General features: G+C 43.1%; 3 protein-coding genes across 5 annotated transcripts; all 3 read left to right on the top strand.

Annotated features, from left to right (window-relative positions):
* The first annotated feature begins 4,291 nt into the window (after nt 1-4,291).
* On the top strand, nt 4,292-6,975 carry LOC115675917 (E3 ubiquitin-protein ligase APD2). 3 transcript variants are annotated; one of them, XM_030598728.2, is made up of 8 exons: nt 4,292-4,605; nt 4,693-4,919; nt 5,042-5,138; nt 5,229-5,306; nt 5,707-5,927; nt 6,010-6,079; nt 6,171-6,483; nt 6,562-6,975. In XM_030598728.2, the coding sequence occupies exons 1-8, from the start codon at nt 4,494-4,496 to the stop codon at nt 6,638-6,640; spliced, it is 1,197 nt and encodes a 398-aa protein (XP_030454588.2). In that variant the 5' UTR covers nt 4,292-4,493; the 3' UTR covers nt 6,641-6,975. The 3 variants fall into 3 exon arrangements, with proteins under 3 accessions (XP_030454588.2, XP_030454590.2, XP_030454589.2); XM_030598730.2 differs by having other exon boundaries at nt 4,414-4,573; XM_030598729.2 differs by having other exon boundaries at nt 4,449-4,609.
* Nucleotides 6,976-7,786: 811 nt separating this feature from the next.
* On the top strand, nt 7,787-10,107 carry LOC115675834 (cytochrome P450 81Q32-like). Its single transcript, XM_030598615.2, has 2 exons — nt 7,787-8,803; nt 9,422-10,107. Exons 1-2 carry the CDS (start codon nt 7,901-7,903, stop codon nt 10,049-10,051), a joined length of 1,533 nt encoding a protein of 510 aa, XP_030454475.2. The 5' UTR covers nt 7,787-7,900; the 3' UTR covers nt 10,052-10,107.
* Nucleotides 10,108-19,554: 9,447 nt separating this feature from the next.
* On the top strand, nt 19,555-22,325 carry LOC115675835 (cytochrome P450 81Q32-like). Its single transcript, XM_030598617.2, has 3 exons — nt 19,555-20,282; nt 20,379-20,718; nt 21,181-22,325. Exons 1-3 carry the CDS (start codon nt 19,735-19,737, stop codon nt 21,799-21,801), a joined length of 1,509 nt encoding a protein of 502 aa, XP_030454477.2. The 5' UTR covers nt 19,555-19,734; the 3' UTR covers nt 21,802-22,325.
* The last annotated feature ends 1,907 nt before the right edge of the window (nt 22,326-24,232 follow it).

The raw sequence follows: 24,232 nt of genomic DNA, 5'->3' as shown, positions 1-24,232 counted from the left end.
GAGTTAAATTTATAAAAGAATTAATAAATTTTCTATAAGTTACCAGGAAATCATGTGTTCAGTATTCTTTTTTGCCAACATTTTTAGACATTTATCAACTCTTTCCGATACATATTAGCATGGATTTTTGTTAATGAAACAATAGAAACATCCCTTTTAACTTATCCCCTTAAATGAAAGACACATAAGTATGTAAATTTCAAAATCAAGGATGTAATAGCCTTTTTTTTTATTGTTTCAGCTTCCATATTGAATATTAACCTTGCTACGCAACTCCTGTCGTGCCATCGTCCACAAAAAAAAAAAAAAAACTCCTGTCATGCTTACACAAAGTTGTCGAACCACTTACATATGCACACACATGCACACACAGAAATACACAAAAGGGCAGCGTCACCCCCTTGAAAAAAGACAACCTAGCTCTCATCGAGGCTCACGACACTAGCCTAGCAAAAGGCAAGGGCCTCGCGACCCTTACGGTGATGGCAACAAGGGTTCAATGACCTTTGCTAGTGGTTCCAAGGGGCAGCAATGGCGCCCCTCTCTCTCCCTCCTACCTCTAAATTGGAACCACATTATCAGCTCGTCTCTTAACAACTCCTCACCCAGTTAGATTGGCTTAGGGCCTACACATCCTTATCACATATATCCTAAAGGGAGGTTCTACTCTGATTTCATTTATAACAATCAGGCCGGGTTTGTCCAGCTCAAAACCTCCCAAATGGACTATTGAAGATGATAGCCATTTGGACGACTTCTTAAATTTTCTTCGGCGACATCTTAAACCTTCGAGATATACACGTTGCCTTGTACTTTCCCACCAGAAGGTCTGTTTCTTTTCCCTCTTGCGTTGGCAGGGAGGTTGGAATAAATCAATACCCAGTCTTGCTTGTAAGATTTTCTTTCTTTTTTAGATAAAAAGAAGAGTTTTTACATAGCACACACTTGGTATAATAAGCTGATGATACAAGTTGATGATTTTGCTAGGTAAGGGCATTACCAATCAAAACATGTGCACAAACAGGGAAAAGTGCACCATAAGTCACAAATGATCAAATGCGATAAGTTCTAAACCTTTCGAATGGTTCAAACAAATCTTAAACTTTTCATGAAAAGTACAATTAGGTTCTTTCAATGATTAGTACCTAAAATCATCCACACGTCACTCCAAAAAATGCTCAAGTAGCATCCTTAAATCACACTTTTCACCATAAGTTTTAGTGTTTAATTGACTCAATTGAAAGTCAAGGACGCAATTGTACATTATGGTAAAGTAGTTGCACTTGATTAAATAAGTTTAAAATGTTTGGTACTAATTGCATTTTGTACATAAGGTCTGGAAGTTGGTGCGATTTTCAAGTGTGTGCAAGTAAAAAATGAATCGATCGAGGCTATATATGTACCTAATATAAATTGTGAGAAAAAGAAAATCCTTCTTTTGTGAACTTGGCATTAATTAGTTTCACGTAGTTTATTCATTTCCGAGGAAAATTTTTCTTTGGAAAACCCTTTTTTTTGGCCGGAAAACTAGCTAAAGAAACCTAGATTCAGTCTTTCCACGGAATGACGTTGTTGCTGCATGCGACAGCAATCGATGTGTCTTGGTGAATCTCATCTGGGAAAAAAGATTAATGAATTCAATGTGCTTGTCGAAAAGCGGCAGAGAAGAAGAAGAAGAAGAAGACGACGTAACGATCATTTAGGGATGCAGAAATTGAGGGGAGTGGGGTTGGACACGAGCTTGACGAAGAAGATAGCCCCCAGCCCCCACCCCCGCGTCCACTGCCACCTCGTCTGCACTCTCTCGACGTGTCTGCTCTTCCTCGGTTTCTACTGTCCACCATTCGTGTCGCTGGCATGTCGATCCCGTCGATACGACAACGATGGCAAAGGGACGTGGTTGGTCGAGCCAGACATCATCAGTTGGTCCAGCTGTGCTTGCCTCGGGCTTAGGAGGAGGGATTCTGTCCATGCCCCTCGGGTAGAAGAAGTTCTGTATAAGTGTCAAGCCTCCATCGTCGGAGTTTCGCCATTCTTTAAGGGTTGATCTTGCCCGCTTTCATCGGGCGGGAGAAAATCTAAAGAGATGACAATATACATGTCATTGGAGTATTAGTAGGTGTGTGTGGCATCGTTGCATGTGAAAATTCATATGATTAATCATATCTGTAACCACGATTTTGAAGGGCTGAGATTCATTTTCAGCCTATTTTTTCCCTTGTTTGCTGGGGGAAAATAGTCTAAAAAGTTCTAAACACAACACTTTTGCCAATTGAGTCATAAACCTTTTACTTTTGCCAATTGAGTTCTAAATCTTTTCACATTTTGCCAATTCAGTCCATCCAGCCAATTTTGATCGGAAATCGCTGACGTGGATGCCGGCCGTCCCGCGTAGCGCGGCCGACGTTAACGTAAATAATTTTAATAATTTAAAAAATTATTTATTTATTTTTTTTTTCCTTTTTTTTTCTTCCCTTCTTTCTCTGGCCGACGAGGTTGGCCTTGCCACTCGCCCGCCTTGTTAGGCGAGGTCGGCCTCGTTAGTGGCTGGGCGAGGTTGACCTCGCCCTCGCAAGTGGCTAGCAGGGGCGAGCTTCACCAGAGGCCAACGAGAAAGAATGGAAGAAAAAAAGGAAAACGAAAAGAAAAAAATAATTAACTAATTAAAATAATATTAAAATTGTCTACATCAGCGCTGACCGAATTACATAGGATAGCCGATGTTTACGTCAACGATTGCAGGCAAAAATTGGCGGGATGGACTTAATTGGTAAAGTGTAAAAAGATTTATGACTCAATTGTAATAATTAAAAGATTTATGACTGAATAGGTAAAAGTGCAATAGGTTTACGACGTTTTCGACGATTTTCCCATTTGCTAGGCTACATATTTGGACCGTACCATGAGTTTGTGACACTTATACTTTGCGAAGCAATCGGAGATCATTAAGTAGTTTGCGAATCTACCCTCTCGCTTTTCATGCGATTGGTGGACCTCATCCATTTAAGGGATAAAAAAGATTGAAATTGGAAAAATGGTTGTACAAATTCCTGAGTATCCACGGAGCAAACAGGAGCTAGTGAAACAAAACTATGGATCCCATCTGCAAATTATTCGTTGAATATTCAGGACTCACATCCTGGGCAATACCAGCTATTCATATGGGGTTTTAACTGGTGTATTCATATCTTCCCACTACACCAGAAACTGAGGGTCCAGTAACACATCAATTTACTTGGCCCAAGACGAATCGATGAAGGAAAGCTCAAAAAGCCTCGTCCTCTTTAAGAAAAAGTTGGGGTTAGCGTCGTATAAAATTACTTTTTCTTGGCAGCCCCAGACGTCACTGTTCTAATGACAAGTCAAAACCATGACAGCAATGGCGAAAGGAGACCAAAAGAAGGAGCGTACGTTGTCGAATACGAACGAAAGTTAGGAACGTCCACCTTTTGACCGGGATTTATCGATGGGAGTTGAAAAGGAGCTGGAAAAGAAGACAAAAAGCTCCTGCATTTTTCAATCCACGTTTGGATTTCGACTTGGATGACATAACTAAACTTAATTAGACTTTGAATTAGGCGTCGGAACCGGAGATCGATATCCCTACTCTTATTTCATTTCACTGAATAGTTGTTGGAATCGCACCTTATTCGATTCCGCTTATTGTGTGAAGTTTCCTTTCCTTATGGTACCGCCGTGAAACCTCGTCGGGAAAGGAGATTTCACGAACTTGGGTTGGATGCAAAATGAGCATTTTTGCGATTTGGAATCAGAGCTTTTTACCCAAGAGTAATCGTACCGAGCACTAACCAGCTCGATAGCTGGCCAAGCGGTACAAGGTTTACTCCGAAGTGGTTTGGAAGTATCTTGATCTCAAGTTCGCAGCGCTCGGATTAGGGTACCTCTCTGGCCTTGTATGCATTTGCACCACACCGTGATGGAATTGTGACGATGGGCTCCTCCTTGTAAGCAATACCTTTAATGCAATTGGATGTTTCGTAGGAGATGTGAAATTCTTAAAGTGACGTTTAAGCGAATTGTTGACCCTAATCTCCTATTCTCGTCCTTTTACCGATAAAAAAAAAAACCACGCCTACACCTTAAAGAAAGGAATTTTAATTAATAAAAAAAACAGCTATTGACATCACAAAAGTAATCATGTTGTTAGTATGATCCCAACATGGGCATCGTCGCAACTAAACAATTCCCTCAGCTTGCAAAGAAAAATCATCGGAGACAGCTTAGCCAAAATAACTGATACCTAACATTCAAGAAACTACCCCCGGAATGACCCGCCAAACACCAAGAACAACGGTTAGTTGAAGTCCTAAACAATGGAAACGCACCACAAACTAACTCATTGCCACCGTCAAATCTACTAGTCTTTCCTTTCTCTCGAGCAGCCCCTCGTTCAGTAGACCAGTAGCTATCCCCTTCCCTGCTCCTCTTCTCCGCGCCTCTCTCCCCCTCTGTTCTCGACCGGAGAACTCGCCATGTACAGATCCGTCTCCGCTCTTGCGAGCGGCGCCCACTATTCTTCGCCGTCGCAGCGGTGGCAGGAGGCCTGGGCTCGGTTGCTAGCTCCTTTGACTCTTTGGCTATGTGGCATGTAAATTTTAGATTTTCACGGCAATGCAAAATCTCGGCGAACGCCTTTTGATTGAATCGAGAGTCACCTTCTTGTTCTTGCAGTTTCGGTGAGCCTGAGGTACGGGTACTATGGGGACTCTCGTATGGTGATTGGCCCGAGCTCGTCGAGGCTGATCAAGGCGAGCTCGTTGTTCGTGGACCGGGTGGAAGTGCGGGATGAAGATAGGAAAGGGGTCAGTGTCTATGGCTTCTCTGAGAAGCCTCAGTTGATCTACGAGACGAACTGGACGGTGTCGAATTATCTGATCGTGGGCTCTTACAATCGAAAGGTAGAATCAAGAATTCATCAGACTCTGTTATTGCAGCTTTATGTTCATGGTGATTACAGGACAGAAACGACGATGTTGACTTGAATCTGTGAGATTTAGATGGTTCCAATTCTGCGGTGTAGGGATTCAACCTGTGGTTGAATAGAGGTTCGAAAATCCGAATGCGATGGGAAGCTCAGACTAGCCACTTAGATCAACTGCAAGTCGCTATGATTAAAGGTAAGTCATCACTTGCAATAGGAATGTAAGGGAAAAATAGCCCTGTAATCTTGGATTGTTTACTCAGGCTAGTAATCTCAATTTTTGCAGGAGAGCTTAAGTACGAAATGTTGCAGCCGAGTTTTGCGAGTTCCCCTGATGCTGCGGCGCTCAAAGAACCAATTAACTGTAAGACTTTATAGCAACAGTTTCCTGTTATAACACCACAAGTTTTTTTTTCACAGAAATACTAGGTCTTGCCCGGATCTTTTTTGTTCATCTTCAGACGTAGGACTTTTTAGCTGTGCAGAGAATAGTTTTACCAGGTTCTTTCCACACATTAGCAGCAATAGTGCATTATATCTTGTAATAGATCTAGATTAATCTCAATATGAACCAAAAGATCTTCCATATTGAACGGATTTCAGGGGGCTCATGATGTTCCCAGTCGATGTAATACTAATTTTCTTGCAGCTTTGAGTGATCTTGTCTGTGGAAGTAGATAAATTGGCAGAGCATTCACACAAGTGATATAGACACAGTTTGAGATAAACAGTACTGTGAATGGATCGATTTTGCTTTGTTTCAGTTAAAGAAGCCGAGTACTTTATTGAAGACGACGACAAATACTATGTAAGAGTCATAAATGCCAATCCTAGGAGCATCATCATGTCGATGAGCGTGAACGTTTCATCGAAGATATATGACATAGCAAAGGCAAAGATCATGTGCTCGACATTGAAGGGGTCCTGTCAGCTGAAGCTCCTCTTCCCTAATACTCAGTACGTGGTGGTAACCACACCAAGCAATGTAATTTCTTATCCCCTGGGTTGTTTTGTAAACTCAATGGAACCTCCGAAGTTTTAACTTCTGGTGGTCACAATAACTTCAGGGTGACCTTGGCGATTGGTATATCGAGCTCTCTTTTGTGGCTCGTGTTGTGACTTACATTGCAATTCTAGGTACGGAAGTCAAGAAATCTCCCATGAGAACATGCCCTTTTCGTTCATTACTAGTGACTGAGATTCAGCCTAACAATTTCTAAATTTGCAGGATTCATTGTGATTGTCATTTATCTAATACTGAAGTACCTTGGAGTTTGTGATGTTGAGAATGAGGTCTATGTAGACGACACCCCCACAGTTCCTGTTCGGGAAGTGACGGAGACTGCTCCTATAATGCCGGAGAAATCAAGGAGGCCCACATATGGAACCAATGAGGAGGAGGAGGAGGATGGGGGATCATCTAGTAGCTCTTCAGAGGATTTATATGATGCGAAATTATGCGTGATCTGCTATGACGAGCAAAGGAATTGCTTCTTTGTCCCTTGTGGGCACTGTGCTACTTGTTATGACTGTGCTCAAAGGTATTCGTTTGACGATCATGTACTATGTAATATATGTGTTACGAGTAAAAATCATTCACACAAGAACATTTTTTGCAGGATCATGGAGGGGGAGAGTAAGGTATGTCCGATTTGCCGGAGGCTTATTCATAAAGTCAGGAGATTGTTTAGCCCATAAATAGAAATTCGACTCTGTAGATTGCGTGATTATCTATAGGAAGAAGAAATTTACAGTCCAGTGAGAGAGAGGGTCATTTGTTTTTGTAACCCGAGTCCTCTGTCTGACTTCTCAATTTTCTAATCCGATTCTTCATTGCCATTCAACTTGCTGGATCAAGTTGGCAGGAATTTTGAGAGGATTTATAACTAAACTATTGTTACCAGCATGAATTGTGAATCGTTCAGAGATAGAATTCAACCGAGAAAGGATCGGTGCAATTGTATACTTGAGAAGTGTCTCATGTCATTCTGTATCTATTTGTGTCGGTGTGAAGTCCAGAATTTATATGGTGATGACAACAAGCATCCGGCAGTCATAAAAACTGGTTTGAGAATCTGAGTTTCGAGCTCGCTTTTGACAATAACTACATGTCTCAAAAGTGGCAGAAAGTTGATCTCCACGAAAGTTGTATGAACTGTGGAAGAGTTTATTAGAATGTGCACGCTTCTACATAATTCTCCAATCGCCACTGACACAGTAGGGAACTCATTTCATTAAGACAAATTCAATGTCTCAGAAAGATAAAAGCACAGGAGCAAGTCTCTTACATCGAAAAATACACAAAAGGTCTAGCCACCATTTTGATTCGCAGTTTCGAGACTCCTGCGTTGCCAGCTTTTAATGCAACCGATGCACTTAGATTCAAATAGGAGAAGTACCCAAGAAGCAAGGCATTTACAGAATGAGTTGTCCAAATTGTTCAAGCTGTGATGTAGATATGCGCATACGTTGAAAGCAAAATGACAGACCGGGGCACGGAAACACAGCATCAAGAGAACCCTACAAAATACAAGAATGAAATGGCATATAAAGACAGTACATCTGCTGTCTCTGCATAGTCCTCAGGACAACTGAAAAAGGAGGACATACAGAACAAGACACCTTAATCAGACCAAGCAGAATCTATTTCCAAAGAAAGGTTTTCTCTAAAATATATCTCAGATTATCCAAAACTCTTAAAAGAAAATAGAAGTTCTGAAAATGACCTCAAAGGCATCAAACTCTTTCAACTAGGTGTCTTTATCTTGGTCCGTGAAAAAAGCCAAACATTACCTTGTATTTCATTGACTTTGTCAAATTTAGGGAAAAAAAAAAAGGAAATCAATAATTCCATTGCTTTTCCCAATATGATCATGAATATAAGCACCATAAGGTTGTCAATGGTTATAATCATAGAAAGGCTAGATCCCAGATCTCTGAAAACAACCAGGCCAAACCATGGAAATTGAAGCTTTGTTCTTCTGCTTTCTTATCTTCATCATCTCGTACTTCCTCACAAAGCAACTCCTCCGACAAAACAAGAACCTCCCACCAAGCCCTTCCTATTGCCTCCCCATCATAGGCCACCTACACCTCTTCAAGAAACCCATCCACCGGGCCTTTGCTGACCTTGCCCACCGCTATGGTCCGGTCCTGTCCATGCGATTTGGGTCCCGCCCCGTGGTCCTCGTCTCCTCCCCCTCAGCTGCGGAGGAGTGTTTCACCAGGAATGACATCGTCCTTGCCAACCGCCCTCAGCTGCTGGCGGGGAAACACCTTGGCTACAACTACACCACCCTTGTGTGGGCCTCCTACGGTGACCACTGGCGCAACCTGAGACGCATCGCTTCGACGGAGATATTGTCCTCCCATCGCCTTCAGATGTTCTATAGCATCCGCGTCAAGGAGATCAGATCATTGGTCGGCCGCCTTCTCCAAGCATCAGAGAGCAAAGAGTTTGGGACCGTGGAGATGAAGACAATGTTTTTCGAGCTGACACTGAATGTCATGATGAGGATGATCGCGGGGAAACCATACTATGGAGAGAAATTGGAGGAATGCGAGGAGGCCAGGAAGTTCAAGGAGATTGTAGCAGAGACCTTCCAATTAAGCGGGGCCACGAATATGGTCGATTTCTTGCCAGTCTTGAAGTGGTTTGGCATGAGCAGGATCGAGAAGAAGCTGATCATATTGCAGGAGAAGAGGGACAGATTCTTGCAGAATCTGATTGAAGAACACAGGACAAAGAGGCCGCTTTTGACAAGTGAAGGTACGAGCAGAACAATGATCGACGTTCTATTGTCGCGGCAAGAAGCAGAGCCCGAGTACTACACTGATCAAATCATCAGAGGAATGATACAGGTAAGCCAGCCTTCTGGTTCTCTCTTTTGTAACTTGTAATTGCCTTAGATATCTCATGCTCTAGGGAAGTGTTAATGGATTGTGACTCTTGTTCTGTATGCTCTGGCTGGATTGGCACTGATAAGCAACTTGTAGAAGATCGATCGTCAATAGTCCTGTCGAAGGTCTGTCGTGGAATTGAAGGACTTTCTCATTGTACCTTAAAGAGTTGTCAAAGTTTATTGAGGACTAGGATTTCCAGCTCCCCTCTTTATGCATAATGACTTATACTCTGAGCTCTTGAGTACCTAAAACGAATGTATTAAACTATGGTTTTTGAATACTTGCACGTAGTTTCTACAATCCTACTTCATATTTTGTTTTGTATCTGCGGATTGAACCCGAGTGATTGCAGAACCTATCTGCATTTGGGTTAGAACAGAGTAACTATAAGCCCTGTACGTGTTACGGTTCTCCAATCCAATCGGCACGGCTGTTGATGTTACTAAATGCAAGCTTAAATCTTGATTTTGTTTGCTCAGTATATCGGATATCTAGGTGTGCTTTTAAATTTCAATAGAGTCAGCATCTTGATTCGACACTTTAGTGAAGTGATACTCATTTGGGATATGGATTCAGGTCCTGCTATCGGCGGGGACCGATACTAGCGCCGGCACGATGGAATGGGCACTATCTCTTCTTTTGAACAATCCCGAGGCCTTGGCGAAAGCGCAGGCCGAGATCGACGCTTACACGGGACAGAACAGGCTGATCGAGGAATCGGACCTGGCAGAGCTTCCTTATCTCCAAGGTATCGTCACCGAGACGCTTAGGATGTACCCGGCTGCTCCGCTGATTCCGCCCCACGAATCATCCGAAGAGTGCACCGTCGGCGGCTTCCGGGTCCCATACGGCACGATGCTATTGGTCAACATATGGGCCATCCAGAACGATCCGAAGTTGTGGGCCGAGCCCGGAAAGTTCATGCCTGAGAGGTTCCAAGGCCTCGGAATGGAAAGTAATCTAGGCTTCACAATGTCGCCGTTTGGGGCGGGCAGGAGGCGATGTCCTGGCGAAGCGCTCGCGACGCGGATGGTCGGTTTGGCACTCGGGACGTTGATTCAGTGCTTTGATTGGAAAAGAATCGGAGAAGAAATGGTCGACATGAGCGAAGGGGCGGGCCTCACCATGCCCAAAGCTCGACCGTTAGTCGCGAAGTGCCGACCGCGTAAAGCCATCTCGCACCTAATTTCTCAGTGCCGTGACTAGCGAATGTATGTGTTGCCTATGTTAAGAAATGTGCATTTCAACTTTAATTGGGTTTAGTATGTGTGTGTTTTGCAGTTCGGACAGAATTGAGTGTGAATGGGTAACATCAAAGGGCCGCGATGCCCTCGCTTTGGCCGGTGAGGGCATCGTGTCCCTCGCCCAGATCCGGCAAGGGCCGCGACGCCCTCGGCTAGAGCCGATGAGGGTCGGCCAGCCCTCACCCAGAGCCGGCGAGGGCATTGCGGACCTTGCCAGATCTGGGCGAGGGCCGCGACGCCCTCGCTTTGGCCGACGAGGGTCGATCGGCCCTCTCCCAGAGCCGGCGAGGGTTGGCTGGCCCTTGCCCAGAGCCGGTGAGGGTCAGCCGGCCACCCTTGCCGGCCCCAATTTCAGAACCAGGGAAAAAAAAAAGGAGAGAAAAGGAAAAAAAAGAAGAAAAAAATCATAAATTATTAAAATATTATTTTAAAATGTCCACGTCAATGCCACATGGCCGTCCGGCGTCCACATCGGTAATTTCCGGCCAAAATTGACCGGATGGACTCAATTGGCAAGAAATAAAAATGTTTAGGACTTAATTGGTAAAAATGAGAATATTTAGGACTCAATTGATAAAGTTGAAAGGTTTAGGACTTTTTAGACAATTTTCCCGTTTTGCAGTTCCGACAGAATTGAGTGTGAATGGGCAACATCAAAAGGTTGATCCAAGTCCGTGGATTTCTTGCCACCATGAACAGGCCTTTCATGAAATTAAAAGCAGGTCCAAGCCAAAAATCCTCACACAAAAGTGGGCTTAACATAGAGTCCACGAATTTTATGCCTCAAATATATTTTAAAAATAAAAAATTCTAAACTTGTACTCGTACGACATATTTAACATTTGTTAATAAACGAAAGCAAACGGTGATAACGTGATACCCACATAGCTAAAATATGTCAACTTGTTGTATGTTTTTTTCTCATTTTCTTTTTTTTTTCCTTCCTCCCTTTTCTTCCTTGGTTTGGTGACGGTGAGGACGGTGTTGATGGCGACGATAAGGCCAGCAGGGCAGCGAGGGCGGCGGCGAAGACGAAGGAGGAAGGAAAAAAAGGAAAAGGAAAAAAAATCTTAACGGAAGATAAATATGTCGCACGGGTACAAGTTTAGAATTTTTTATGTCGTAAAAAACTATAAGATAAATATTTCACATTGGTATAAATATGAGTTTTTAATACCACAAAAAAGGTTCAAAGTAAATATGTCACAATGAGCAAAATTTAAGAATTTTAGTGATTTTTACCCTCTAATCATTTAACAACTATTATTTGCCTTATCACATCTTGCGTGATTACATTGAAAGATGAAACTTCATAATTATGGAAAAACCGATTTCTTGGAGGAAACCCCGAGATTAGTGGAGCCTTTAGAGGCTTGACATTATTTGGATCCAGCTCAATGCCATCTTCAAATCCCTCTCCCTTCTCTTTTATTTTCTCTTCTTTTCATTTCATTCTTAAAGGGCCATCTACTAGGTTAAACTTTTTCACATAAATTTAGCCTTTATGAATTAGGCTACTACAACTATTAGGCATGTGGATCTCTCGCGAGATTCTACCACATTAATGATTGATTTCACCTAGCTCATGCTAGATCTTATCATGATCGAATTTTACCGATATCGGAGAAATGGTAGTCCACATTTTTAATTAAATGTCAGAGCATCAAATTCTATTGAACATAATCAACTCATAAGTAGAATGTAAGGGCTTGTTTGGTAACCATTCTGTTCTAGGAAATAATTTCTGTTTAGAAATGATTTTTTTTTACTCTGTTTCCGGAAATAATTTTTAAGCTTTGAAAGCGTTTGGTAACGGCTCAAAATTTCCATTCTTGAAATAGAAAAAGAATAGAAATGCATTTGATAACTGTACAAAATTTCTTTTTATTAATAATATTTTTTAATATTTTTAAATATTTTCTTTTCTTTTCTTTCTTTTCTTCTTCTCCTTCTTGGCCATGGTCGGCGATCGGCCACAGGCAAGGGCTGGACCCTTGCGGCTTGGGCGACCTCGTTGACCCTCGCCCAGGCCGCAAGGGTCCAACCCTCGCCGATCGCCGGTCGCCGGCCGCCGGCCAAGAAAGAAGAAGAACAGAAAAGAAGAAAAAGAAAAAATCTCTTCTATTTATGATTATTGTTCCCAGAATCAAGAAACAGCTTTTTTTACTTCTTGATTCTGTTTTAAATTTATTCCCTGACCACTTTTTTACTTCGGGGAACAAAAAAAATTGACTGACGTTACCAAACGAATTTCTGTTCTTTTTTTGTTCCGGAAAACAAAAGAACAGAGAATCAGAGAATTTTGAGCGTTACCAAACAGGCCCTAAAAGTGAGATTTAAGCTCTGACTTTTGGTCCAATATGTAATGTGATTCCTGAATTTTTTGTATATATTCAATTTGATCAATGACCTATATGAAAATATCCAATATTATCTTTCAATTGATACAAGTTAATGTAATTTGTTGATTTAGCTTTCAATTCGGTACATTTGAATGGCGAACAAAAAAATAGCACTATTACGTGGAAGATATTCAACTCAAAACAAAAACTAATATTCCATGTCATCAAATAACATTGATAATCGTTTGAACAAATTAAAAAAATAAAAATATTATTATGTTATAATTTGAGTTGCATATCTTACGTAGAAAATTCACGCATAACATATTTATTTTTCCACCGTTATAATTAACGGATTGAAAGCTAACTCCATTAATTTGAATCGTTTGAGAGATAACATTGGATATTTCCATATAGTCTAAAGACTAAATTAAATATATACAAAAAGTTCAAAGATTATATTGAACGAATTAAAAATTTGAGAATGATATTACGCATTAAATTAAAATTTAGAGATCATTTATATAATCATATCAAAAGACGAAAACTTCGTCACGGAAAACATACTGGGGCGATGCCGGTTTCTTGGAGGAAGCCCCAAGAGGCAAGATCTGAGGAGCCTGCCGTGTCATCATCCCCACCTTGAAGGCTTTAGTGGCTTGACTTATCTTGGCCCAGCTCATTGCCATCCATAATCCCACAACCCTTCTCTCATTTATTTCTCATTCTTAAGGGGGACCATCTCTAGGCTAATCTCTACGAATTTCACTGATGTGAATCTCGAGATTCCACCCGCATCAACGATCGAGATTCACCCGGTTCATATCGGAACTAGCCGGAATCGAATTCTACCGGCACCAAAGAGATGGTAGCTCGACAAGCTTAATTCATCGTGATCTTGTAGACATTTTGTGACGTCGTGCATCACAATAGCGATACAAGCGAGCACCTTCCATATAGTGTGACAATCGTCATCTGCTCTCTCGTAGAGCTTTTCTCTGCCCTTTTTGTGATAGCTTTACTATAGCCTCTTTGTGGTAGCTCCCTTCAATTCCACACCCTAATCTCAATCTCTGCTATCCCATTGGTGATAGCTTCACAAAACACCTCCCCCCTGCTCCCACGAACCCCTTTCGCTCCGTTTCTGTTTCATGGAAGAACCGAATTTGGTTTCTCTGGTTCTTGAGCGTTTTGTTTCCAACTAAGTTGGTGTCTGATGTTGAGCTTTTCCTGGTGATTTTCTTTGATTCTAGATCTGCGTTCAAGTCCTAAAAATGGTCAATATCCTTTTCTTGATCCCTGCTCACCATCTGTTCGACGTTGTGCTCAAGTCAGATCAGTGTTAAAGATAAAGAGAACATTTCGCTGCTCTCTCTCCCGAGAGCTTCCATCTCCCTATTTGGGAGTCTTCCTCTCCCTTAGTGTCCACTGCCTGAGGGAAAGTGGTCAAATCCATGTACTTATTATGCGATGATCTTCCATAAATTTAGAGAGCAAAATTCAGACGGGTTTGGACATTTGTCATATCCATTTAGAGAGCAAATTCCTGATGAGATGAAGGTATTGCTAAGTAGGTGATCCAGTGGTTATCTACCTGCATCGCTCAACAGCGCAAGACCCGCAAGCACCAAGTCAGGTGAAAGAAGTGGAATTCTGAAGGCGAGCCAAGTTATGTGCCCATTGTAGCCATGAATATTTTAGCATGGAATTGTCAAGGCATTGCTGGAAACTCGACAATGAAAGAGCTGAAGGCCACATGCCGATCTTATAACCCCGATATTGTGTTTCTATCGGAGACAAAATGTGATACTAGACGGATAGAAACTATTACAAGAAGGATTGGATTTACTCGGTCCTTCTCTATCCCCGCGGAAAATAATGCGGGAGGTTTAACAGTCATGTGGAAAGATCCTGTAGCTTTATCATTTTCCTTTGCAGACAAAAACCAAATCCATACAGAGGTTTCTAACAAAGAAAATCCCGAACAACTATGGTGGCTTTCGTTGGTGTATGCACCTCCTTATTGTGGGCTTAAACGAGTGTTTTGGGAAGACTTCACAAGCTGGGTTCAAAACTTGGGGGAAGACTGGGTTGGAATTGGTGACTTCAATGAGACTATCTATGGCTATGAGGCGTCCAACAGAAGGGGTCCGGGCCCATCTCGTCACTTTCTGGTAGATTTTATGGATGCATTGGGTTGTGTTGATCTTGGGTTCAAAGGCAAACCTTATACTTGGACAAATAGCATAGAAGGCTTTGCAAGCGTTCGGAAAAGACTTGATCGAGCAGTTTGTTCGACATCATGGTGTGAGAAATTCCCTCGAGCAGGGGTTGTCCACTTGCCGATGGTAAACTCGGATCATTCTCCTATTTTGCCGAATTCAACTTCTAATGAGGATAACTCAAAACGTCCTTTTAAATTTGAAGCTGCATGGCTACGGGACTCAACTTGTGTTAATGAAGTGGAAAAGGCTTGGAACAACAATGTGGTAGGCAATTCATTAACCACATGGCATAGGAAGCTGAAATCGACAGAAACAGCTCTCAAAAGGTGGAATAAGGAACATTTTGGTATTTGCCAACAACGCCTCAAGGAATTGATGGTAGCACTTGATTCCATTCAAAGTGATGACCCTTCAGAAGATCATAGCAGGAGGGAAAAAGAAATCAAGGTGGCTATTAACGAGCAATGGGAGAGATTGGAGATGATATGGAAGCAAAAATCGCGACAATCATGGCTACAGGAGGGTGATCGGAATACCAAATTCTTCCATCTTTCTACAACCATCAGAAGGCGCAAAAATTGTATCCTCGCAGTTCAGGATGATGGAGGCCAATGGCTTACGAGTATAGATGAGATTAAAAACTTCTTTTTATCCAAGTATACAGAGTTTTTCTCGGGACCATCACTTGATCCACACCCTCTCATTAGGGAACTCTTCCCTAAGGTAGTCTCTGACGAAGAAAACTTGGATCTTTTGGCGATTCCAACTGAGGATGAAATATATAACGTCTTGAAAGAGATGGCCCCTCTTAAATCACCAGGCCCAGACGGATTCCATGCTATTTACGAAATGCTGGGAAGTGGTGAAGGCCCATGTTGTCCAATTTGTGCAACATTTCTTTAACACAGGTCAGTTGCCTCATCTTCTCAATCATACTTTTATAGCACTCATCCCAAAAACTCATAATCCACACACCTTTAACCATTTTCGGCCCATAAGTCTATGCAACGTGAGCTATAAACTTATCTCTAAGTTGTTGGCAAATAGACTGAAAGGGTTCCTCAGTCGTATCATTTCACCTCAGCAATCAGCTTTTGTTCCGAGCAGAAGCATTCAAGAGAATTCCGTAATTGCACAGGAAATCTTACATTCCATAAGGAAGAAAAGAAAGGGGAGTCCATTCATGGGAGTCAAGGTTGATATGTCAAAAGCTTATGATAGAGTTGATTGGAATATACTTGATGCAATACTCTGTAGTATGGGGTTTTCGTCTCACTTTTGCAGGCTCATAAAAATATGTGTATCGTCGGTTCATTATTCTCTTCTCATTAATGGTAGACTGGCGGGAAGTTTTAAACCTCAGAAGGGACTTCGACAAGGTGACCCTATCTCGCCATACCTGTTTGTGATATATACTGAACTTCTTTCCAAAATTCTATCTAGAGCAGAGGATCTGAAGATTATTACAGGTATAAGAGTAGGGCGAAAAAGTCCGCCTTTAATTCACCTTATATATGCCGATGACTTGTTGTTATTTGTTGGAGCCACTAAACATCAAGTGAGATCACTGAAGGAATGCCTTGAAATTTATTGCTCGTGGTCAGGTCAAAGCTTGAATCATCAGAAGTCGTCGGTCTTTTTTTCTAAAAATACTTCTGTGGGCATGAAAAAGTTTTGTGTGGATGAGCTCCACATGCGAAAGACAGATCTTGAATCACTGTACCTTGGAAATCCCCTCTTCAATCCAGGAAAAAGTAGGACAAAATATCAATTCCTTGAACAAAAGGTTGACAATAAACTTAGCTCCTGGAAAAGAAAGACACTATCTTGGGCGGGGAGAGCAACACATATCCGATCGGTTGTTCAGAGCACACCAATTTATGCTATGCAATCTAGTCGGCTACCTCGGAGTACTGGTAACAGACTCGATGCCTCTATAAGGAAATTCTGGTGGGGTGTGCCAACCAAGAAAAACAGATATTTTACACCTAAATGTTGGGATTCTCTGTGTAGAAACAAGAAGAGTGGAGGAATGGGTTTTCGGCAGAATAGGGACTTCAACAATGCTTTGCTTTTGAAGCTCGGTTGGGGAATGATCCAAGATAGAGGCAAGTTATGGGGTCGAGTACTTGAAGGGAAATATCTGCAAACCTCAAATTTCTAGAATCACAAGGTCAAGGCATCAGCCTCTCCTCTGTGGAAGGCAATAATAGATAGCAGAGAAATACTTAATCTGGGAACTCTATATCAATTAGGGGATGCAAAGTCGATCGAGGTCGGAAATCACCCCTGGATTCCTAATGTCTCAACTCATATGCCTTCTTTTATTGATCCAAACCCTGCTTTGAAGCACAGAAAGATAGAAAGCTTCTTTATCCCAGGGACAAAAACTTGGGATGTATTAAGTCTAAATCAGACATTTTGCCCAACCTCAGTACAAGCCATCCTTCAGATTCATGTGCCAAACTCCATTGGGGTAGACAAACTGATTTGGCATCCAGCTATCGATGGAGTGTTTTCTGTTAAATCTGCTTACAAACTCATAAAATTGCAAAATGAAAATGGTAACAATAGTGGGATTTGGAACAAAATCTGGAAAGCTAGAGCTCATGAGCGACACAAAATGATGTTGTGGAGGATAGTGTCTAACGTTTTACCTTGTCGAGTTAACTTGTTTCAATTGATCCATATCCCAGACTCCTCTTGCCCGTTGTGTGGAGCTTCGGAGGAAAATTCAGTACATTTGTTCACAAGATGTCCTCTAGCCCAAATTTTGTGGAGACAGAGCCCATGGGGTATTATCTCGTCTACTTGGAACTTCAGGTCTCCGGAAGAGATGGTGAATCACTTTCTTGATCCAGGAAAAATAGCAGAGACAACGGGAGTGGATTGCAAGCTCTTCACCCTTTATGCAGCAATTCTTTGCATTATAATGTGGCGTTACAGGAATGCAAAGCTACATGAATAGACTATTCCAGTGCCTTCCCACGCGATTCAGATGATCATACAAGATTTCTTGGAATATTCAAATATGCTCAAGAGGGAGGACAAAGTTAGGTTAAGCGAGAAACCGGATTTTATTGGGGTAAGATCAAATTCTTGGATTCCTCCATCAAACCAAGAGTTGAAATTTAATGTAGATGGTGCGTGGAAAGATAACAGAGGTGCCATAGGTATTATTACACGATCGTCTAGAGGCTCGGCTGTCCAAGCGTGGACAAGACGAGGAAGATGGAACTCGCCAATGGAAGTGGAAGCTGCAGCTCTTCTTCTCGCATGCAAAGCTGCTCAATCCCTCGGCATCCACAAAGCGGTTTTTGAAAGTGATTGTAAGGTGTTAATGTAGGGTTCATCAACGAAAAACAATGCAGCGGAATATAGAACCCTAGACAGGATCCATGTGTATATTGAAATCGGAAAGGAATTTCGATACGTACCTTTTACGGATCGAAGATAAATCGGCAGAATCGATTGTGTCTCGGATGAGCGCCCCAAGTGTTGCGCCTCTACCGGTATCCACACACACGAACGGAATTCTCCAACGATCCACGTGCTAGCGAAAGATCTTGAAGTTCCTTTTTCTTGAACGCATTTTGCTTTTCGATACTCTATCGAAAAACCCTAGACAGAAACGATTCTCTATCTATTTATACAAATTTCATTATCTAGCGGAATTAAAAGAAGTGGACCGGGCTATTTGGGCCCGCCAAACCGTCCACCTTCAATCGTACGTTTAATCGTTATCTCATAACGCGCACGACCGCATAGATAATTTAAATAGGAGAATAAATTAAAATCTACTTCTTAAGTAGATCAAGGCGCATAGACAATATTAAGTCCGTTCGCTATTGTGTGCGACCCTGTAGATTCACTAAACATTAGCAGTGTGCCCAAAACTCTTTTGGCCCACAAGTCATAAGCGGTCTCTAGCAACACATTATGACTACCTAAGTATAGTGAAGATCGGTTTTCCGACACAACCTAATCCACAACTAATATTAGAGTATTAACCTTGATTGATTCTTAGGGCAGACCACTAACAGTTAATTGATGCTATTCAACAAAAGGGCATTTGTCCTTGGTGTATTCATCCTTTCGTCTCGGACACTCGCTTACTTCTCAGCAACAACCCAGAATGGAGTTTCAAGTGGATCAACAGATCTAATAATGTTGCTGCTCATGAGCTTGCAAAATTGGCTTTTTATCATTTGGGAAATGCTTCGTCTTTCTTTTTTAATGATCTCCACCTAGAATCAAAAACTTAGTGTTAGCAGAGTCTTCTTTAATTTATCGTGTTGATGTAGGCTCTAACTCTTCTGTGTAATATTGTATTTTTCTGATGCAATGGAAGGTTCAATTTAGCAACAACAAGAAAAAGCGAGCACCTTCCATTAAATTAAAGGCTAAAACCGGACATGTTTACTATCGATGACGACCTTGTGAATCCCCCGGTCTTAGAAGCCAGGATGGGGGGTCGACGTCTTCTAGAAAATCAACTACCAAGCCGTCCCTACCAGGTAACTTCGCTGTCCCGCCACTATTCATTTTCTTTCCTTCATCGTATCGTGTTCGATGGGTGAGGAAGGTTCCTCCGTTAGTCCACATTTGCGACTGGCTTTTTTATGTTCTATTCACCAAATGGGTTTTACTTTCAGACCCTTTCTTCTATTCAATATGCCATTTGACGATTGACACAGACTCCACCTGTTATTTTTCTGTTTTCTTGTTCTTGCCCACGACATGCAAAGCTATTTTTTATGAGAATTCTCAACTCACTTTTTAATTTTTGCCTGTTTCCTTACGGAGCGTCAGAATCAAAATCCATATCTAAAATTAAACATCTCTACCCCTAACCCTCTTAAAAAGGTAGGGATTTGAGCTTCCCATCTTCCCTTCCCATACGAAAGGATGGCAAACCCAATGGTTACGAAAGACTCTCTCTTATATTCCAAAGAGAATTATGATTCTTAGAACTTTGAACGTTCGCGTTTAAATAGAGACCCACCAATTCCACTTCCGTGCATCCCCACCACTTGCTTTTGCTTCGTCCCTCAGCCAAACACACGGAACGCTCACAAATGGTGATCGAATTCTTTCTTTTCCTCGCCCTCTACGCCGTCGCGAAGCGGCTGCTCCACAAGATCCGGAACCTCCCGCCCAGCCCGTTCCCCACCCTGCCCATCCTCGGCCACCTCCACCTCCTCAAGAAGCCCCTCCACCGCTCCCTGTCCCGGATCTCCCGGCGCCACGGCCCCGTCGCCCTCCTCCAGTTCGGGTCCCGCCGCGTCCTCGTCGTCTCCTCCCCGGATGCCGCCGAGGAGTGCCTCGCCAAGAACGACGTCGTCTTCGCCAACCGCCCCCGCCTCCTCGCCGGGAAGCACCTCGGCTACAACCACACCAGCCTCGCCTGGTCCTCCTACGGCGACCACTGGCGGAATCTCCGCCGCATCGCCTCCCTCGAGATCCTCTCCACCAACCGCCTCCTGACCCTCTCGAGCATCCGGGCCGGCGAGGCGAAGTCGCTGCTCTGCCGGCTAGCCAAGAGCGGCGGCCAGAGCGTGGACATGAAGTCCGCTTTCTTCGAGCTGATGCTGAACGTGATGATGCAGATGATCGCCGGAAAGAGGTACTGCCAGAATATTCTAACATTAATCGCACTTCCATATCTAACGGTTTAAACTTTTAAATTGAAGTGAAGTTCAATCAATCCTTTTCTGCGCAGGTACTACGGAGAGAACGTGGGGGAGGTGGAGGAGGCGAGAAAGTTCAGGGAGATCGTGACGGAGACGTTCAAGATCGGCGGCGCGACCAACATCGGCGAGTTCTTGCCGTTCCTGAGGCGGATGGGCCTGAACGGAGTGGAGGAGCAGCTGATGGCGGTGCAAAAGAAGAGGGATGAGTTCATGCAGACCTTGATCGACGAGAGCCGGAGCGGTGAGGGCGATGCGTCGCCGGAGGCGGCGGAAGGAGGGAAGAGGAAAACGCTGATCCAGGTGCTCTTGTCTCTGCGAGAGACTGACCCAGAGTACTACAAGGACGAGACTATCAAGAGCCTTATGCTGGTGAGTCTCTCTACCTTTCATTTCCTCGTGTTTTTCCTAGCTGAATATTGCTCATCATATCAAAACCAAATTGCAAAATTGATCAACTAAAAGTTGTAGACTTTTTTGTTGGGTAGTTGAATATGTCACACTCGATTAATCTTTTATATGACTATTATTTGGACCACAGCTCTATCATCTCTTCAATCTTCTCATGACCATACAATAAATTTATTACTAAGAAAAGCAGAAAAATATTGATACTCCCAGGCCTAAAATCTTGACTTCTGCTTCGTCGAGATTGGCGCTCCTAGTTAGCGGGTGTCGAGCAGATTTACACAATCGTTTGAATATGACTTGACTTAATCATATAACGCAAGCGATTTCATCTTGGAAGCTAGTTACACCTACATCTTATTTCATTCTTTTAACTTGAGTTTATTACAGCATGAAGTTTGGATGTATGGTGTTTTCTTCTGGCAGGTTCTGTTAGCGGCCGGAACCGATACGTCGGCGGCGACCATGGAATGGGCGATGTCGGCTATGCTCAACCATCCGGAGATTCTGAAGAAGGCGCAAGCCGAAATAGACGAGGTCGTGGGTCACGACCGCCTATTCAGCGAATCTGACTTGCCTAAGCTCCCCTACCTCCACTGCATCATCAACGAGACGATGCGCATGTACCCCGTGGGTCCGCTCCTCGTGCCCCACGAATCGGCGGAGGAGTGTCACGTCGGAGGCTACCGCATCCCGCCAGGCACGATGCTCCTGGTCAACCTGTTCTCCATACAGAACGATCCCAAGTACTGGCCCGACGCGGCGAAATTCAAGCCGGAGAGATTCGAGGGGATGGAAGGCGTGAGGGACGGGTACAAGATGATGCCCTTCGGCTCGGGGAGGAGAGGGTGCCCGGGCGAGAACCTCGCCCTGCGCATGGTCGGGCTGGCGCTCGGGTCGTTGATCCAGTGCTTCGAGTGGGACCGGATCGGCGACGAACCGATCGACATGACGGAAGGGACCGGACTGACCATGCCCAAAGCTCAGCCGTTGTTGGCTAGATGCAGGCCTCGCTCCTTCACATCGGACCTTCTTTCTCAGGCTTGAATCGATCGATAGGGGCGAGGGGTGTCGATGTTTCGAGATGTAGCACTAGCACTCTGGGGTGTTGATACAATAGCCTTCTTCTTTGAATAAGGGAGTTCGCCATGCGGAGTGATTTGAAACGAGTGGCTAGCATCATTTACACTTGCGATTTCGTAGATTTTCTCCGTGGCGATGAATTAATCAAATCCCGATAAAAATATTCGACGTTCGGTGGGGCCAAACACAGGATGACGATGCATCTTCGAGAACATAGCGACAGGCACGACCTCTTGAGAGTCCAAGTCTTTCCACTAGAATAAAGGATACAAGGTATTGTCGGGTATAGCGGTGCCGTGCACGCGGGGAAAGGGGAACAGGCGGATCGCTAATTGCGGGGTGGTCCCCATTCCCGTGTACGGGAGTCGGATTCGAATCTATTCGACAAGAAGGTGTTTTGATGACTCTGAAAAACGGACAAATTAAGTCAACTCCGGTGCTCGCCTTCAATTTAGTGGAGGCTGTTGAAGAAGCAGTGCCTCTCTCTCTCTCTCTTCTGTCCTAGAGGTCAGCAAAAGAAACTATCTGGATCGGATCCATCAGTTTCGGGCGATTCCCGGAGGCAACGGTCCGGTTCCATAAAATTAAAATCGGTGGATTTCGGTTCAATGTGAAACCGTCCACTTGGACCGCATCGGTTTTTTAAAATTTTTTTATTTCTTAAAAACCTGTAAAAAAAAACCCTAAACCATCTTCCATTTCACAAAGAAAGATCTATCAAGACTGGAGAGATTGTATTTACTTATACATATGAGTAAGACGATAAAAACAAATCAAAACACAATAGTAGTTGCTTGTTCCAATCAAATTTTGCCACAAATTAAAAAAATTTCTATGAAGCCTATAATGTCACACGTTAGAAATGTATTGATTAACAAAAATAGTTTCAATTAATAAAAAAAACTGAATATGCTATTAGTTCCATTAGTCCATCCCGATACCGTTTCAGAAATTGGAAACCAGTCTTTCTTATCCAATTTCTAATTTTTGGATGAAAATTGGACCGCCCGAAACACCCCTATTTTCTCCATTGCTCTAGAAGCCGCAACTTGCCTAGACGAAAAGTCAAACTTGGCTGCCGACAAGTAGGAACTTGGAAAGTTGGCAGGAGGCGAGTTGGCGCATATAATAAACCATGGGTATGGAGTAGGAGCAAGTGTTATCTGTTTGGGGTGTGGAGTAGAAAGGACTCCACCATGGGTGTGTGTTGTGTGTGGAGTGTTGTTCTAGTGATAACAAGAGAATGTTTATTGTAGTCACGTTTTCGAAACTTTATGAAGGCCACATTAGTGTATCCACATCGATGTGGACGGGTTCCACTTAATTGTAAAAATGCCATGATACGCTGTAAACTAATTTTACAACGTCACGACGTGTCATCATATCGCAATGTAGGACAAAAGTATCGTAAATAGTGTGATCAAACCATACACTGTTGTACTTGGAAAATTCCCGATCCTCACGTGCTTGATGCAATCTAGGAACGGTTGATTTTTGGGCCTTGATATGAGCCTTTTTGCCCGTTTGGCACTAGGGGTGCTTAGCGTCCGAAGCGATCTCGATGAATGAACAATGAAGGCCAACCTTGGAAGGTTCATACAACATTGGCTGAATTATTCAAGTACGTCTAACCCAAGACATGGAGTGCGGACATGATAAAACTATTTTATTTGTCATTTAGTGATGTTGATGCCCAAGTCTTTCGAGTCCCGTCGAGCTTGCTTGAACCTCTAAAGGACCCGACCTAATTGCACATCGCATAACAAAGGAAGCCTCCTGAGCTTGGACCCGGGAGCACCATCTGATACTTAAGTTAGTGAAAAGCCAGTTCAAATTGGGAATCCGGGTTGAGCTGGGTTGATCAGCAATCCCAAAGCAAGAACCACTAGATCAAACCAAGTCAGTTCCGATCGGTTCTCAGTGGAATAGGACCCAAATCATAATAAGGTCAAGCCTAGATTGCAAATGAACCAAGGTTTCTTGAACCCGAAGAGTGATAGAAAGATTTCAATCATGTAATGGCGATTTCAAATTGCTTGAGAGTAACCTCTACGCTACTAGAACAATCATGTATGCCGGTTGAATAACGGCTGCGAATCAAATACCTGGACTCGATTGAGTCACGTTCGAACATTTGAACATGTGATCTTCTCCGCTCTTTGAGTTCGACGCGCAAATCCATTCATAGGTGTGTGGGTTCTTTCTTCCATGGAAAATCAAAATAATGGCGAAGGGATTTTCAGAATACTCGCGGCTTCCACACGCCTCAATCACCCTGTCTTTCACACTATTGTACATGGAAATTTCTCATCGCGTGCTTAGTACACTCTATCGATATTCGATGGTTTAGAATTACAGATTCTTGGGCCTTGATACGGGCCCCTTTGCCCGCTTG

This window comes from Syzygium oleosum, unplaced genomic scaffold (genome assembly GCF_021117445.2).
Source record: "Syzygium oleosum isolate NSW1041296 unplaced genomic scaffold, Sole_v2.1 Sole_v2.13, whole genome shotgun sequence".
In the NCBI taxonomy this organism is placed as follows: domain Eukaryota; kingdom Viridiplantae; phylum Streptophyta; class Magnoliopsida; order Myrtales; family Myrtaceae; genus Syzygium; species Syzygium oleosum.
This window is presented reverse-complemented; position numbering and strand designations above follow the sequence as displayed.

What these genes read in the sequence shown, in the direction of transcription:
- LOC115675917 (XM_030598728.2), top strand. Translation starts at nt 4,494, where the DNA reads ATGTACAGATCCGTCTCCGCTCTTGCGAGCGGCGCCCACTATTCTTCG. An exon ending in GCAAGTCGCTATGATTAAAG is followed by an intron (nt 5,139 to 5,228) that starts GTAAGTCATCAC and finishes CAATTTTTGCAG; the next exon opens with GAGAGCTTAAGTACGAAATG. An exon ending in GCTCAAAGAACCAATTAACT is followed by an intron (nt 5,307 to 5,706) that starts GTAAGACTTTAT and finishes GCTTTGTTTCAG; the next exon opens with TTAAAGAAGCCGAGTACTTT.
- LOC115675834 (XM_030598615.2), top strand. Translation starts at nt 7,901, where the DNA reads ATGGAAATTGAAGCTTTGTTCTTCTGCTTTCTTATCTTCATCATCTCG. An exon ending in TCATCAGAGGAATGATACAG is followed by an intron (nt 8,804 to 9,421) that starts GTAAGCCAGCCT and finishes ATATGGATTCAG; the next exon opens with GTCCTGCTATCGGCGGGGAC.
- LOC115675835 (XM_030598617.2), top strand. Translation starts at nt 19,735, where the DNA reads ATGGTGATCGAATTCTTTCTTTTCCTCGCCCTCTACGCCGTCGCGAAG. An exon ending in CAGATGATCGCCGGAAAGAG is followed by an intron (nt 20,283 to 20,378) that starts GTACTGCCAGAA and finishes TTTTCTGCGCAG; the next exon opens with GTACTACGGAGAGAACGTGG. An exon ending in CTATCAAGAGCCTTATGCTG is followed by an intron (nt 20,719 to 21,180) that starts GTGAGTCTCTCT and finishes TTCTTCTGGCAG; the next exon opens with GTTCTGTTAGCGGCCGGAAC.